Below are 16,413 nucleotides of genomic sequence, written 5' to 3' on the forward strand. Positions count from 1 at the left end.
TGTCCAGTTGGCAGACATGCTTCAGAACCGAGACATCGGATCTCCAGAAGGAGGATGACGTACCAATACAACCATCAACAGCATCGGAAACTCCTTGGAACATGTCCAAACTCCTGTCAATGTCGCTGAAAGGGATTCAAACAGAACACGGCCGCATCCTGCGCAGAAGTAAAGGCCTAGAGAAGAAACTAGAGCCTTTATTTTACGACTTGGATTTCTGGTCCTCCTACGCGCAGATCGAACAGCTTCAGGTTCAAGGCATCGCACTCGAAGCCCATGAACAATTCGTCAAGGATTCCAGGAAAAGATAATTTGAGGACATGGACGTCACGCGCTTTGGAGCCTGGTTGAGTGAGACAGAAACACAGTACAGGTGGCAAGCTCGCCACTTAGCACACCAAAAAGCCGTTGACATTTGCAACCACCAAGTTAACAAGTCTGACCCCGACCAGGGGCAACTAAAGGAAAATTTCATGAACTTCTTCCGAGGCTCAAGTCATCGGCCAAACTACCAAGATGAGAAAATATCGCCGTAGCCAGCTGGCGAAAGATGGACCAGCAAAAGAGATGCTGACGAGTGACCGATAAACAGATTCAACGCGCATGCCGACGCTGGGGAACCTGGGGTTATGAGATATTCGAAAATTTTGTACGAAACTGGCTCTTCGACTATTACTTTTTGGAGGCCATGATTGCATGCGAACGAGCATATCCTGGAGAGCATGAGGTTGAGAAGGCTGAAGCTAAAGAGGCATTCAAAATTTTCAACTGAACTTGATAGCCCCCAGAAGCTATACCAGCAGTACGTCTAGGCAATTCATTTCTACCTGTATACACGTCTAGTCCTTGTCTAAAGAGTCTTGATTTCATTGTGCGATGTGATAATATTGAAGCGTCCCCAGATTTGAGTCCATTATCGGCTCTGTCTACATGTATCCACTAGGGCGTGAAAATGTCTTGTTGTCCTCAGGACGGGTTGAAAGATTAAGTGAAATGAGGCGAGCCATCCAGTTAAACCTTGATGAAATACCTTTTTGCTTTTGGGTTTTAAAAAAAGGGTAAACAAAAGACCTGTGTGGTAGGAAGTAAAGTGGTCGATATGGCGACTACAGGGTAATCACTACCCCTACGACCACACGTTCCTCCGATATCTAAATGGTGTTGATATATAGACACGAAATTCTCCCTTGAAACTGGAAAAGTGTTTTCTAACCGCTTCATTGACTTCAATATCGATCAGTTCGTGTCATTTTCTTTTAGACCCGTCACAGTCATGGAGCAGTCAACTGAGAGCATTCTGTCGCAAGAGACCGTCAGATACCGCCACCAATCTGAAGATAGTCACCAGTTTTCCTTTTACAACACGGGATTTTGTACTTCTTTTCTATCTCGGCGCGCCCAGAACCAGGAGAACAGCCCGATTTTCCGACTTTCCGATCACGTACTCCTCGACATAGTCCGTTATCTTGGTCCTGTCGAGCTTTACTGCGTTCGACAGGTTTCCTCGCGGTTTGCATCCATCTTCACGAGCCATAATCGGCTGTTCGCAACTGCAAGCCCCCAAAAGGCAGGGAAGCACAATCTTGGCCGCCCGAGATACCAGCGAGCGCAGCAGACTGTCGAGCCGCATGGTCACGACAGCGCCAGTCTCACCGGCGCACATGAGCCTATCGTTAAGTTCAATCAGAGTATTATCTCGGCCCATCACAAGGGTATTATCAAGGATCTTCTTCACCTTGATGTCTGCCGCGAGTGTCTTCCCAGTGCACATTTCCGACCTTATGGGGGGAACGGCTACCCGCACCCGACACCCTGCACCGGCTGCAAGATCAACCATCGATGCACATTATTTTCGAATACTCAGTATACATCGCCACGCCCTGTGTGCATTGCTTGGGAGGGAAAATTCAGGCTTTGTCGCCACAAATTCCTGTCTCTCTCGGAACCCATCAACCACAAGAGGCGGCAGAACGGAGAAAACACAACATTCGAATGTACAGATTGCAAGAAGTCACTTGTAAATGTCGGCGATGTGCCACCAAGACTTCTGCGAACGCCAAAAAAATAGAGTCATGGCGACCTGGAAGCTAACGGTCTGTACTTTGAAATCGGACCAAGTTGTCACCAAGGACCTCTTGAAACAGGGTCTATCCCAATTACAGCCACATAACGATTACCTATGTCCACATACGGATTTCGAAGACAGCTTTCTGTTGCGTCCATTCGATACCAACCGCTGTCTTTGCTTTCGGACAATCGCGGCTTCAAATGCATGCCCGGAACATTCACCGCCCATGGCAGATAGGTGCTGCATATGCCGCGGCAATTTTGACAATCTTGCGGGAAAGTTCATGGCAGGCTGTGAACTTGATAGTCAACACACTGCGAGCTGCGTCAAGTGCGTGGCGATCTATCGTTGGACGTTGGAAGGAAAGAAGGTGATGCTATCGGGCACAAGAGTTGTCTCAGATATGGAAGTGGTCCAAGATGCGAAGGGAAAGTCGGAGGCGTGGCTGACGCCCAAGGTTGAGGACTTGCCACTGTGGCTCAAATCTCTGGATCCAAGCTCTTACGAGGGTAATAAAGACACATGGGACTACCACATGTGGAACAAGGATAGTTGCCATCGCTCAAGAAGAAAAGGGCTAGCTTGGTACGTCTGAGCATTTGTAGCTTGGTTTTATTCAAGAGCTCAGTAGCTGGCTTTGGAAGTTGACTCGCGCTGCATAGAGGAACGCCATATCATCAGGATAAAACATCCAGAGGAAGTTTCCATTGAGACAATTATTATGCATTTTCTGAGTTTCACGACAGAGTGATCGGCCTCGACGTTAGCAGCCGTACGTGTAGCCTGAGTAGCGAAATTGGTTCCGACAACATGCACATACGGGTCTTTGTGTAACATTGAATGTTTGCTCGTACAATCAACCAATAGCAACTGCGCTGACGGTACAATATGCAGTTGATTGGGTCCCATCTTCAGTACACGCTCTCATTGGGGCAATAAAAGTACTGTGCTGTGGTGATTTAACAAAATTCGATCAGGCTGCCGCGACGGCATTCCTTTCTTTCTTCATGATACATCTCCGGGCCATCTGGAAGTCTCCTTGACGCCTTTAGCCTAGGGCTTGCCTCTAGGATCACAAAGGTCCCGATTTCTCTTATATGATCTCCCGCGGGAACCACGTCTTGTCATTGTCGATCATGGAAGCTCTTCGCGCTGCAATTGAGGCAGCGCAAAGTGCCGGAGAGCTACTCTTGGCCCAGCTCAGACCATACTGTGGGGAAGGGTTTGTTTGGGAGCGCCTGAGTGAGCTGAAAGACGTCACCAAGATATGCGACCGAATTGAACTCGATCCCGTTCTCGGGCGCGACCGTGACACCGAGGCCAGTCTGAAACAGTGTGCCGACAACGTCTCAGATATCAAAGTCCTTCTAGAGGAGGCCAATTCCTTCAGGAAGAATCAGCGCTTCAGACAGCCATGGAAGTCTCTTGTCCGAGAAGATATAGAAGAAGAGTCTGTGCGTCTCTTCAATAGGCTCCAGAGGGAGAGGGCGGCGTTGGAGTTACACATAGCGACTGCCACTTCGTATGTATCGTCCCATGCATCTCTCTTGAATACCTAAGTGACTGACCTTTCCGCAGGGATGCTGAGTATCAAATGGGCGTAGCTGCCACAGGAGCCCGGAGACGCTTTGCTGCCTTCAGCCCCGCCGATGTAAATTTCCTTCGTGACGAAATCTTCATCACCGACCCACGTGATGACAGATCCTCTCTCATCTCTGCCAAAGGGGAAAGAGCCGACGGAACTTGCATGTGGGTGCTCGAAACGGATGCCTACAACGCATGGATGAATACCCCATGTCCAGGACTGTGGATCACGGGTGGCCCAGGGACGGGCAAAACCATGATGTCAATTTTCTTGACCGAACAGCTTGAGCTCAAGGCCGCAAGGTCGGAGGCAGAGAATGTTATCTACTACTTTTGCGACAATCAAAACGACTCAAGAAACGATGCCCTGGGAATACTCCGAGGTCTTATTTGGCAACTTGGTAGCATGAAGCCCAGCCTGATGAAACATGGGCTATCTGACGTGCGTCTAGTTGACGCGAATCCCCTTTTTTATTTGCGGATGTTTGATTTGCGAATGGAGATCCTCTGTCGAATTTTCAACAACATGGTTGAAGACTTGGATGCTGGGTGCGTCTTTTGTGTCATTGATGGCCTGGACGAATGCGATAGCACATCCAGCGATTTAGTCAACTGTCTTCTGGGTGTGAGCACGTCCAAATTCAAGCCACTAGTTCTCAGCCGACCCCTGAATCAGCCACTCACGAGGTCACTCTCTAATTATTTGCGCCTCCGTCTTGACACCGACTTGCAAAAGGAGATAAAGGCAGATCTCAAGGCCTTCATCCAACAACGAGTGCAGCAACTGTCAGACGATGGTGGCTATCCGCCAGCACTTCAACAAGTCATTCATGATACCTTCATACAGAGATCAGAAGGGACATTCCTCTGGGTTAAGCTCGCGGCGCAGGAGCTCGAAAAGAGGCCATTGGCCGAAGTCGAAACCTGCCTCAGCAGCCTGCCTTCTGGTCTAGATGGCATCTACAGCCGGATTCTGAGGAGCATAGACCATGCATGCGCTGGATCTGTGTCCCGCCTTCTCACTGTGATCACGACGGCTTACCGTCCCCTGAGCATCGAAGACGCGGAAACCCTACTGGGCATTCAGCCTGTTGGTCAATTAACGGCCTCCGAGGTAATGGAATCAGTCGTCGCTCAATGCAGCAGCCTTCTGGTCCTTGTGTGTAAGCCGAGGAGTGAGAAGAAGGTCATACGATTGCTGCACCAGTCGGTTAAAGACTACCTCTTCCGCTCATCAAAGTACGGCGACCGCGGCCTGGAGGCGTTTTATTTTCAACATAACAAGGCGCATCTGCAGCTCGCAAGCCTTTGTCTAGGCATATTGGAATCCCACTACCCGGAGAATTTCCGAACCACCCGAGACAGGAGTTTCACGGGAAAGTATGCAGTAGACTGTTTCAAGCATCATGCCAAAGACAGTGGCAGCGAGTTTTCGTCACTGGTGCCAAGGTTCTTATTCTTCTTAGTACCATTGATGGATGCCGCAGAAGATATGGTCGACTGGCGCAGTTCTATTCACAACGCATCACATTTTGGCGTCTTGCCTATTGTGAGGCATGTTCTTGACAAGCCCCTGGGCCTTTACAAAAGTATTCGAGGATATACCCAAGGAATGACACCGCTGCACATTGCCGCATTTTGGGAAAACGATGAAGTGGTTCGCGTCCTGCTCGAGAAGCAGAGACGCCTACCACGAAAGTGGTCAGCGTCTTCAACGAACTCGGCTGGAGAAACCCCTCTTCATATCGCTGCGGGACGAAGACCAGTATCTTCTGTACAAGCTCTTCTTGACTACAAATCGGACCCCAATATACGAAATAACCAAGGCCATACGCCGCTGCATAAGGCGATATATATGGACCATGCGGAGTCCGTACGATTATTGTTAGCAGCAGGAGCCCAAGCTTCAGCTCAGGATTTCTGTGGTCGTACTCCACTGTACTTGGCAGCCGCATTTGATCTCAAGCACGGCGCCCACAGCGGTCGCTTCTGTCACCCCAGCACTGATTCAGTCATGAAACAGTTGCTCGAAGCAGGTTCAGACGTAGACCGAGGAGACGAATACGGCATTTTGCCGCTGCATATCGCAGTTCTCAGGAGCTGCGCCAGGCACACTCGCCTCCTACTGCATTGGAGTGCGAACCCTGCTATTGCAAATTATTGGGGATTCAAACCACTACACTACATAGTAGGCGACTCGGAAATCCTTGCCTCTATTGATGAATATAGAGCAAACGATCGGTACTCAAACTCGCGGAAAGGAAACATTTTCAGCCAAAGCTCTGGCAACCGAAACGTATCAACCGCGAACTTCCCGCACGGAAACTATAGCATCTATGTAAGTTTGCAAGCGTGACATAAGTTGTATCTTAAGACTGGCCTGCATTAGCGACCGCAAAGATTTCAATACTTGCGTCTTTTCAGAGCTAACATGTCCATTCTTACTTAGGAAGGATGGGGCGACGCCAGAGGTCGGCTTGCCGTCTCAGAGCACAGGACGTACGTCTTCATGCATGAGGAGCAACATAACGCAGGCGTCAAAGAGATTCTAGAGTGTTTCAAGTCCAGCGGAGCGGATCTCAATGTCCAGGCCGCAGATGGCACCACACCCCTGATGTGCTGCGCGTATCGAAACAAACCGACGTGTTTGGTGGCAGCGAAGTGGTTGATAGCAGCTGGAGTGGACGTTAACACGCAGGATGATCACGGTGACTCATGTCTACATATAGCGGTGGTGCAGCGTAAACGAAGTCTCGTGGCTGCGCTCATCGATGCCGGTGCCAACCAAGAGTTGCAGAATGAAAAGGGCATGACTCCTGCAGACCTCATACAACTTCGCCCTGAGTTCTGGGAGGTGCTGGAGACAGAGGTCAAAGTTGAAGAGGTCGAATAGTATGATACGCCTTTCTTACGTCAACCTTTACAGATAAGAATCAAATGAGAATGCGCGCTTTTTCTTCACAATTCTCGCCCCTCTGCAGTGTGTCCCCCTTCTTGAACGGTTTCCTTCTGCCGCCTTGCAGCCTTGGCAGCCTTCCACCGGTAATACCGCTCATCATACTTCTGGGTGCTTTTCTTAAGCTCTATGGTCACCGGCAGTGTCTCCTCTAGACTTTCCAAATCTTGGGGATATCCGGTTAAACAGCACTCGAAGAGGATGACGTCGCCTTCATCTACTCTCTCCAGAAGCTCCTCCCAAAGTTGTAGAGTCTCCTCCTTGTGTTCATTAAGAAACGGATGTATCTGTGTCACGAAATCCTTGAACGTGATCGCCCCGCCGTCGTCCCGTTTGACCACCATCTTAGGGTCCTTGTATTCTTCATTGTCAAGGGTGTGACATTCTTTGCCCTCTTGCATGCCGATTCTGATCAGGAGCTCGGTCAGGCCGTAGTTGGTGACGGGTTCTTCGGCCAAGGGATGTCCGAAGAAAGGGCGTTTGGGCGAGTCCTGCTCGTCCTCTTCTGGGTCGTCGAAGACTTGGATCTCCGAGATGTCTTCATACACTGGCCAGTACAGCCGGCGAAAGGCGTCCATGCGGAGGATGGGCGGGACATCCTCGGGGTAGTCCGGGTATGCCATGCGTGCATCTGAGGCGGGCCATCGACCTATCCACCACTCCGACTCTGGCTCCAGTGGTTGAGGCATCAAAGATTTCAGGAAAATAGTCAGATGGCTTTGAGCATTGTGGTAGGGGCCTCTTAAAACACACCCCCCCTAGAGTAGTGCCCACCCTCTCGCGCCATAAGAGGAGGCGTAGACAGGCCGTAGGGGCTAGCACTAGCAGCCTACCCACTAAGTAATAAACTTTTAGCTACTAGCCCACCTAAACAATTATTTTGCTACTAAGAAGGCCTCTAGAACCTAGTCACTTAGATTCAGCTAATTAGAGGCTAAGGATTAACTTTATATAACTTTTATAATTTAGATTTTTTATTATAGTAATTAATATAACTTAATAAAGCTAAATTTTTTATAATTTTAATTAAAAAGGTTAATAGAAATAGGAATAACTATTAATTTAAGCCTTCTAAAGCTTCTAGAGGGCTTAATCTAATAACTTAATAATATTAATATTACTAGTAGCTACCTTTACTATTACTATAGTTTATTACTACTTAACTTTATATAACTTTACTTTATACTATAATACTATAGAATACTAGCTATCCTAGTAGTCCTAGTTAGTATTACTACCCTATATCTTAATAGCTTTAACTTTAACTATAAGCCCCTTATTACTATTAAGCTAGATATCTACTTCTTTATAAATCTTATTCTTATCTTTAGGCATAGTGCTATTATATTACTAATAAGCTTATAGGGCCTTTATACTAAGTTTATAGGGGTTAATACCTAATATTTTAAGGTGTTATAAGCTGAGGTCTATAGTTAAAGTAATTAGTAACAGAAGGTCTGCTACTAATACTACTAGCGTAGTTAATATTAGTAGTAAAGCTAGTAGTAATAATAGTGATATCTTAATTATTAGAGTGACTATAAGCTTAAGCTTAGTATTAGTAGTAGTAGTAGCTTAAGTAGTAGCTTAAGTAGTAGTTAGGCTGATAATATCTCTATAATTAATATACTTACTAACTTCTGCTACTATAGGGATTTAATAAGTGCTATTAACGCTATAGCCCTTCTTATAGTTAGGCGCACTATAAGGGCAGCCCTTACCCTTAATAACTTCTAGCTTAAGAAGAGGTAGGTTATTAACTAAAGCCTCAGCCTTAAGGTCTATATAGCGTTAAAGCTACTAATAGTAGTAAACTTAAGTAATCTTAAAGGTGTTACTACCCTATATTAAGCAGTAGAGTATATACTAATAAGGCAGGCTATAAGTCTTCTATATAGCATAAAGTAGGTAAGGCATAGCGTTAACTAGTAGGGGGGGCAGCTAGCTAACCTACCTATTATAATAGTTAAGTATAAGTCTTCAGAGGTTATTAGCTATATATTTAAAGGTAGTTAGTAAAATAAAGCTCTTAATATAGCTAAAAAGCATTACTTCCTTACTAGTAAAGTTAAGTTATCTATTCTTCTTTACTACCTACTCTTATAATATCTAAATTATAATACTAGCCTATATATCTTTTAGATTAAGGAAGATCTTATTAAGAGATAAGTTACCCTTATATAAATATAGCTTAAGGATGCTATTCTAGCCTTCTATAGTAGAGGTGATAGTATAACTGAAGTAGGGGTATTAATTAACCTAAAAAGCAATAATTTTTTACTTCTAAGGCATAATCTAAGTATTAATAGCATATATAATAAGGTAAGTAGGCTAATAACTATCTTAGAAGGTAGTAAGCCTCTTATTAAAGATCTATTAGGTTAATAAAGTGTAAAGCTCTTACTAAATAGCTATAAAAGCCTTTAGTTAGTCGTCTATTTTATACTTATTACTATCTTTAGTTAGGCGAGGGAAGTATATCTTAGCCTTAAGTTAAATGTTCTTAATGATATACTATATATAAAATATATATAGCACTTCACTAAACTAACTTATATTAAAAGCTTAAAATAAGGTAAGCTCCTAATCAGTAGTAATATAGCTAAGTAACAGAATATCTTATTTAGTGAGAGCCTCTATAAGGTAGTTAAAAGCCTACTAATAATTAGCCTCTTTTTCACTACTTAAAAAGGTAAAGCTAGTATTAAACGTAGAGTTATAAGAGGTAATATTAATAAAGTTAAAAAGTAATATATTAAAGTAATTAGTCTTATATATATAGTCTATAACTAAAAGGTCTAAATAAGCGTAGAGAAGTTCAGTATAAAATTAAAGTTAAATAAAAAGATAAGTAATATACCCCTGCAGACCCTACTTATAGCAGAAGAAGTAGTTAAGCCCCTATAGTTTAAAGAAGAGCTACTTAAGAGAGGTCTTCTCACTAAAGAGGGTAGTATAATAATAAATTAGAGTATTATTAATATTATAGTAAGAGACTATAAAGTTCTCATTACTATTAGTATACTAAAGGTATAATATAATCTAAGAGGGTTAAATACCTATAGCGTATAGTAAAATAATCTCTTCTTCTATATCTTTAAGTATAGCATACCTAGTAGAGGTGAACCTAGTAGTATTAACCTATAGGTAGTTATAAATAGCAGCTGTAGGGTTATTAATTAGTATAATAATATAAGAGCTATTAGGATTTTTAGTAACACTAAAGTAGAAGGGGTACCTAGTTAGCTATAAAGAGGTCTCTTAGTAGTAGTCTTCCTAAGTAGTAGTATAACTTATATATATATACACCTTACTATACTTAAAGACCACCCTAGAGTGGTAAGTAAGGGTCTTATTAAGCCTGTAATACTTAGTAACCTTTATAGTGTAACTATTAGTATAAGTATAAGCATATAAGGCCTTAGAGAGAGCTTTAAAGTTATTATACCTAATGTTAGAGGTAGGAGGAGGGCTATAGGTATAGTTAGTAGTAGCAGTAAGATTAATACGATCTATTATAGGTAAGTAGGCGAATAGGTAGGTAAAAAGTGTGTTTTTTTTATAAGGCTTAGATAAGTTATTAATAAGGCAGCTAGGTAGGCGCTACTACTACTACTGTAGTATATATACTTAACGTATTACCTAGCTAGTAGTATTACGTACGTCGTGAGATACCTTAAATATTCTTATAATAACTAGTAGTATACATTACTATAGTAATATTAGCTGAGGTAATCACTAATATTAGGTTTCTAGGCTCCTCATAGAGTTTGCGCTACATCTAGGGTGGGCAGTAATTAAGGGGGGGTGTGTTTTAAGAGGCCCCTTGTGGTATCAATCTGTAATTCTCAAGGGGTGGATTAAGCTATGAACTCACCTGGAAGTCTGAACATTCCAGGCGAGTGGTTCCTTTATGGAAGCAAGGGGGGGAAGCTAGCTAGTCTGGATAGAGTAAGCGTGATTTCAGCAAGAAACAAAACAAAAAGGAAGTCAACATTGAAGAGCTTTTAGTGCTTGCTCAGATGTCCAACACGTCCAGTTCGTAAGTCAAATGGTTTTCTCAAATGTCCCATGAAATTGATCAGAAGACGGTATTTCAGTCCCAAAAACAATAAATAACAGTCACTGTAACACCTGATGTCATATCACACTCCAAGACATCTCAAATGTGGCTCCACGCTAACACAAGTCCGTCAGCGGCACCACCCTCCCCCGCCAAAAGATTCAGCCTCAATATCTTGTCCGCCGATCATCTTTCCTCGTCCCGGAAGCAACAACCTCCAGAATCTATCTTGGCAGTGCATTCGGGGAGACGAGCCAGACACAACGTCGTCTTGGCGGGATGGCTTTCTCTTAGCGTCTGCGATGTCTCTGATCCATTTCCGACGACGTCAGTCCAGTTCAAGCACTCGAAAATGGAGACATCAAGACGTATATAATACGGACCGCATTTCAGCTGCTGAGTGGGAAGAATCCCAATATCCCCAGGTTTACCTCAACTCCATCCCTCAACAACACGACGCCATGAAGCCCCAAACCACGAACCTCCTCCCGCTTCTCGCGGCATCCCTCTCCTCAGCCTCGCCCCTAAGCATCCTCCTGCCCCCGATATGCCCAACAGTAGGCCTCCCCGCAACCCGCGCCGCCCAGGTCCGCGCTGCGTTCCAGTCCTCCGGCATAGTCGCCGACGTCCTCACCTCCATCAACCCAACAACCGAGCTCCAGGTGCTCTACGGTAACATCCCAGAGAACCTCGGCAACACCTTCTCTGCTCTTCGTACGCCCCTCCTCCATCCATTTCCCTTCCCCCTCTACCTAAACCAAACCATGCGGCTAATGACAAACGCAACAGAAACCCTCCAAGAACCAACAATCTCCTTCCCCCCCGAACCCCTCCACCCCCCCTCCACAAAATACACCTACATCCAAATCGACCCCGACGCCCCGGGCCCCTCCCTGCCGCTCCTGCGCTCCTACCTCCACCACATAATCTACAACCTCCAGCCCTCCTGCGTCTTCGCCCAATCGCCCGTGACCCAAGCGCGCTACATGCCGCTGACCCCGCTCTCCGTCGCCCCGCACCGTTACGTCTCGCTGCTCTTCCGGCAGCCCGCCGGTTCGGGAGAGTACAAGCCGCCGGCGCTGAACCTGGTAGAAGACGTCGCCCGCGCGCCGTTCGATTTGGCGGCGTACGTGCAGCAGGCGGGGCTGGTGCTGGTGGGCGGGAACTTCATGAGGGAGGGGCTGGGGAGTAGTGTGTGTGCTTTGGTGCCGGGGTGTACGAGCTCTGGGGTCGGGTATGTCGGGGCACAGAACGGGACGGCGTTGAGGACGGATTTGTTGAGTGGGATTTTGAATTTGTTGCCGGTGAAGGAGTAGTGGCAGAGCTGATGGTCCGCTACTTCGAGTTAATGTAGTTAATGAGTTTCCCATATCCTTGATGAACACGATTGTTGGAAAGGGACTGGGGTAATTTGGCAAAGGTTTCTTCAATTTGTTTGGGTATGGATCTCAAAGGTAGATACTATGGAAAATAGGGATGATGTCGTGCATTGCTTGCCTACGCGTAATCCCATGGGTCATCGCCCCAATCGTCACCAGAATAGTCAACCGCAGGCTTCTTAGCCCACTTGTCGTTAGCGGCAGGAGCCGGAGGCACAATGGGCACTGGCGGGGCGACGGCAACGCTCTTTCTCTTCGAGAACAGAGGCTCAACAGTGAGCCCGCTTTCCACAGAAGGTTGGGAGCTGATCGCTGAATCCGCAGTCTTGGGTGTTGACTGAGATAACGAGCCGGAAGCTGCCGCAACCCGCGAAGGTAGCTGTTGTTTATCAGGCAAAGAGGGAGCCTTCTCAACCGTGACAAGTTGGGGCTTCAACACAGGCTGCGCCTGAGCCTCGGATACGTCCATTGTAGAGACAGAGATGGCAGATACGGATGCGGCATCGGACATGTTGTCTGCTGTGTGTTCACTCGGTGCCACAGTTGCCTGTGACAGCCCACGAGGGGGCAAACTAGAGACTGTTTTCTCCACGCTTTGTGTAGCATCAGCTCGTTGCGATTGACCGACTTGTAGCGTTGGAGCTACCTGGGGTGCCTCGACTGCCGGAACCTGTTGCATCTTCACCATGGACTCTGGGCCACCGGTAGGCGGCGCCAGAATGGGCCCGGCCGGGGGTGGAACGAAGTTCTGAGATCTAGACACTGGCTCAGACGTAACATGCTGCTGTATTTGCTGAAATGCAGCTGGGGCTTGCTGATTGTAGGTTGCTTGGTTGGGTTGCTGCGTTACGACTCGTCCTGTGTTATGACCTTGTGCCGGTCGAGTAGTATTTGGCGAGTGAGGCAACGCTGGGCCATTATTCAGGGACGGTGGTGGCTTTTGCAGCACGTTTGGCTTACCGGAACCCTTCATTATCTTGGAAAGCCAGCCTCCTTTCTCCTTGTCCTTGCCATGTGGCATGACCTGTGGTGTGGATCCCGGGCGCATCACTTGAGCCGGTGGCTGCATTCTCGTAGTGATTGGGGAAATTTGGAACGGATTGGACTGCACAGGAGAGTACGTCTGACCCATAGTCGCGACCGCTGGTGACATCGCTTGAGGCATGGTCGTGACATTTCCTCGGCCGAACATGTTGCCCTGCCCGCCGGGTGACTCCGCTGATGACGGATACTGGGATGATCCTGTTGACAGTTGACGGACACTTGCAGGGGATGCTCGAGGGGCAGAATCTGTGTTCTGGAACGCAGCGGTGCCCGAGGCATTTTGGTTTATCGCGCCAGAGTCATGGTGCTCTTGAATTGGATGAAGAATATGCCCAGGTGTTCGAGGACTAGCAGGTCCAAGGAACTGCTGTGTTGGTGGCGTGACAGTTGGGCGCTGTGGACGGTTACCCGGTGTCGGCATGTTCTGGCCCTCTTCGAGTGGATACGGCATATGTGTTCCTGGCTGATTGCCACCACCTGAGGTGGATGGGACTGGCTGGGCAGAGTGAGGCCTTGGGATCTCTTGGCCTTGCTGATGTGGTTGTTGCTGTTGAGGTCCATACTTAGACGACCCATTTGACGCCGGTTGCACAGGTAGTGGTTGTGAACCCATCACCGCAAATCCCTCGGCAGGCACAGAGTGCCGACGATCTGTAGGCGACTGAGAAGAACCAATGTTGTTCTGGGCCGCGCGTCCACTAGGCGTCCCTGACGCATGCTGCGAGACACCAGGTGAAGGCTTTGACGAGACCATGGCCGAAACCTCAGGAGTGCCCGCTGTGGTGTCAAAGCCCGCGGATCCAGGTGTCGTGGGCTGTGTCGAGGTAGGAGAGGGGCCGGAAAGAGATGCTGGCCTTGATGCCGGGGATCGAAGAGGAGCAGTCTGTATCTCAAACGGGTTTTGTCTTTGAGGCACGGGGGTTGTGGCAGATTCCATGGGGCTTGCGTTCGCATCCGCGGTTCTGAAGAAGCCTGAAGACGGCCGTCTTCCGTTACTCTCTAAAGGCGAGGGTGTCTGGAATGGTAGCCCTGACGATTGACTTCCCGACGGGGGCCCTAATGACGACACCTCGCTAGAGGCATATGAGGTCTGTCTTGGTCTATCTGGAGGCGGAGTTGGCGTCGTCTGGTTGATCACTCTGTCTATCCTAGGATCAGGCCGGCCCTGCATAAAGTCCATAGCCGATTGTGGGCGAGTAGCAATGCTAGTCTTAGGCGGGGATTCAGCCCTAGGAATCGCCGCCGAGCCAGGTCTTGGTGGAGGTTGAACTTGGCCGATCGTAGATACAGGTGTATCATGAGCATTGTGAAGAGGTTGGGGAAGATCAGACCTCGATCTTGCTCGTGCACTGAACGATGAAGCGTGTTGTTGTGATCGGCTTGCGGGTTGACGAGCAGAGTCGGCTTGGCCCGTAGGCCGCTGCAAAAACGCAGGTAAAGTCGGCACTGCAGAAGGTCGAGTCCCAAATTGGGTGGTAGGTGCATGATCTCCAGCCGTATGATGATCTGCGGGCGCAGTCTCGACACGCTGGACACACGGCCGAGGACCCGAGAAAGACTGCGGAACGTGGGTCGGAGCGAGGGGGTGGGGGATTTGCCCCGGCGCCGGCGTTGCGGCGTGGACTCCGGGTCGGAAGGCTGCGAATTGGGTAGATCCCGAAAGTACTTGTTTCGTGCTAGGTGGTGGGGGTAGAGTTGTCGGTGCCTCCTGCGGCCGACCTCTCGCAGGCTTTAGCACGGATGGTACATATTGTAAGGGACCCTTGGAGGGCCCCGACGAATGCATCATACCGGTGAGAACCCCAGACGGTTCGGTTTGCGTTCGTGTTGCATCGGGCCTCGCAGGATTCACGGGGTGTTGATAGAGCGTTTGGGTGGATTCCAACGGTTGCTTCGGGGGTATCTGCGGAGGCTGCAAAACCGAAGGCATGTTTGATGTCTCGTAGCTCTGGCGGGGCCCCAACATCAACGATGCCTCTCGTGCCAAAGAATTTCGGTGGTCGCGGCGCACAAACTCAGGTTCTTTGGGTTGCGACTTGTCGGGAATGGGGTTCGGCGTAGATCCAGGGACGTATGGCTTAAAAGTGCCCTGTTTGGCTCCCGTCTTTGAAGGTTTCCGTTTGATACTGAATGGTTGGGTAGTCGGCGTGGACGTAGAGCTTTGGGTCTGGTGTGGAACGACCTCCGGTAGGGAGTCATCAAGAGGAAGCTTTGGCGGTACAGCGAGAGGCCGCGTACTGGTCCTCGCCTTTCCAGAATTCGTTGGTGAGGAGTTCTGGGGTCTTGAACCTGTACCAAAGGTAGCTCCGTAAAGGGCATGATCACTCATGCTCGTCTGATGTAAAAGGTCGTGAGTTGATGAGGCAGGTGGTTTAGCATCTGATGGACTGGTTCTTTCGGGAAGCTCAGCAATGTCAGGGTCCATGATCCGCGTCTCTATCGGTGCGAGGACAGCGTTGTCGCCCATCTCGACTGGGTCTGGGTGCGTCTCAATGTGCGCAGGCGCGGTATGTTCTGTTGCCATCTCTGCCACGAATCCGACAGGGCCCCAAGGTTGTGACTGGACGGGTGGCGCAGCTGTTGGACGGGGCTTCTCGACGGAGTCGAGCAGTGGTACTCCGGGAGACGGGATCGTTGGTTGACTTGGCCCGGGAAGTTCTTGGGTGTTGATGATCAGCACAGCCTCCTCTGCCACTGACTCTGGTACGATGGCAGATTCTCGAACGGGAACGCTGTTCTTTATGGATGGTGTGTTTGTCTCGCTTTGCAGAGGCGAAACTCCCGTTTTGTCGCTTCCAGCCAGCTCCAGCGTCGTCCTCTCCTTCTTGGGGCTGGCGCTGTCCCTGCTTTTGCGCCTATCCCTCGGGATCTCGTCCCGCTCATCCTCGTCAGCCAGAGGACTCATATCGTTGTATGCGCCAGGTCCGAGATACATCAAGTTCTCGGGTTGGTAAAAGAATCCTGACCCATCGTCGTCGTCAAGCGGCCCCCCGAAACCGCTCCTGCTCATCCCAAAGTCGGCCAGGGGCCCTCCAGTCGCATGCATCTTGGACTTCGGGTCCGGGTCACTACCGGTCCGTCTCTTCATCTGCTGCTGACTCTCGAGCTTCTCTTCGGGTGAGAGATCGGGAATTGGGGACATGGCGTCGAAAAAGTCGGGAAACTCGTCGCCCTCCTTGGGGAAGTGGAATTGGACGTGGCCATTTGGCTTGTAGCGGTAGAACCAGCGGGTGCCATCATAATCCCATTCCCAGTTGGGAGGAAGAGCCGCCATGGCTGCTGAATGTTGTCTGCTGGAGTATTGGGAGGGCTGCTGGCA

General features: G+C 48.5%; 4 protein-coding genes across 4 annotated transcripts; 2 read left to right on the top strand and 2 right to left on the bottom strand.

Annotated features, from left to right (window-relative positions):
* Nucleotides 1-3,204: 3,204 nt before the first annotated feature.
* On the top strand, nucleotides 3,205-6,545 carry GCG54_00000645 (uncharacterized protein; the record flags this gene model as incomplete). Its single annotated transcript, XM_045400780.1, has 3 exons — nucleotides 3,205-3,590; nucleotides 3,647-5,990; nucleotides 6,102-6,545. 3 exons carry the CDS (start codon nucleotides 3,205-3,207, stop codon nucleotides 6,543-6,545), a joined length of 3,174 nt encoding a protein of 1,057 aa, XP_045263453.1.
* A 65-nt stretch (nucleotides 6,546-6,610) lies between these two features.
* On the bottom strand, nucleotides 6,611-7,231 carry GCG54_00000646 (uncharacterized protein; the record flags this gene model as incomplete). Its single annotated transcript, XM_045400781.1, has 1 exon — nucleotides 6,611-7,231. The coding sequence occupies one exon, from the start codon at nucleotides 7,229-7,231 to the stop codon at nucleotides 6,611-6,613; it is 621 nt and encodes a 206-aa protein (XP_045263454.1).
* Nucleotides 7,232-11,132: 3,901 nt separating this feature from the next.
* On the top strand, nucleotides 11,133-11,987 carry GCG54_00000647 (Protein MOTHER of FT and TFL1-like 1; the record flags this gene model as incomplete). The annotated part of the gene is made up of 2 exons (XM_045400782.1): nucleotides 11,133-11,385; nucleotides 11,461-11,987. 2 exons carry the CDS (start codon nucleotides 11,133-11,135, stop codon nucleotides 11,985-11,987), a joined length of 780 nt encoding a protein of 259 aa, XP_045263455.1.
* Nucleotides 11,988-12,168: 181 nt separating this feature from the next.
* Nucleotides 12,169-16,368, bottom strand: GCG54_00000648 (uncharacterized protein; the record flags this gene model as incomplete). The annotated part of the gene is made up of 3 exons (XM_045400783.1): nucleotides 12,169-14,323; nucleotides 14,383-14,770; nucleotides 14,886-16,368. The coding sequence occupies 3 exons, from the start codon at nucleotides 16,366-16,368 to the stop codon at nucleotides 12,169-12,171; spliced, it is 4,026 nt and encodes a 1,341-aa protein (XP_045263456.1).
* Nucleotides 16,369-16,413: the final 45 nt, after the last annotated feature.

Source organism: Colletotrichum gloeosporioides (genome assembly GCF_011800055.1).
Source record: "Colletotrichum gloeosporioides strain Lc1 chromosome Unknown consensus_50, whole genome shotgun sequence".
NCBI classification, from domain to species: Eukaryota; Fungi; Ascomycota; class Sordariomycetes; order Glomerellales; family Glomerellaceae; genus Colletotrichum; species Colletotrichum gloeosporioides.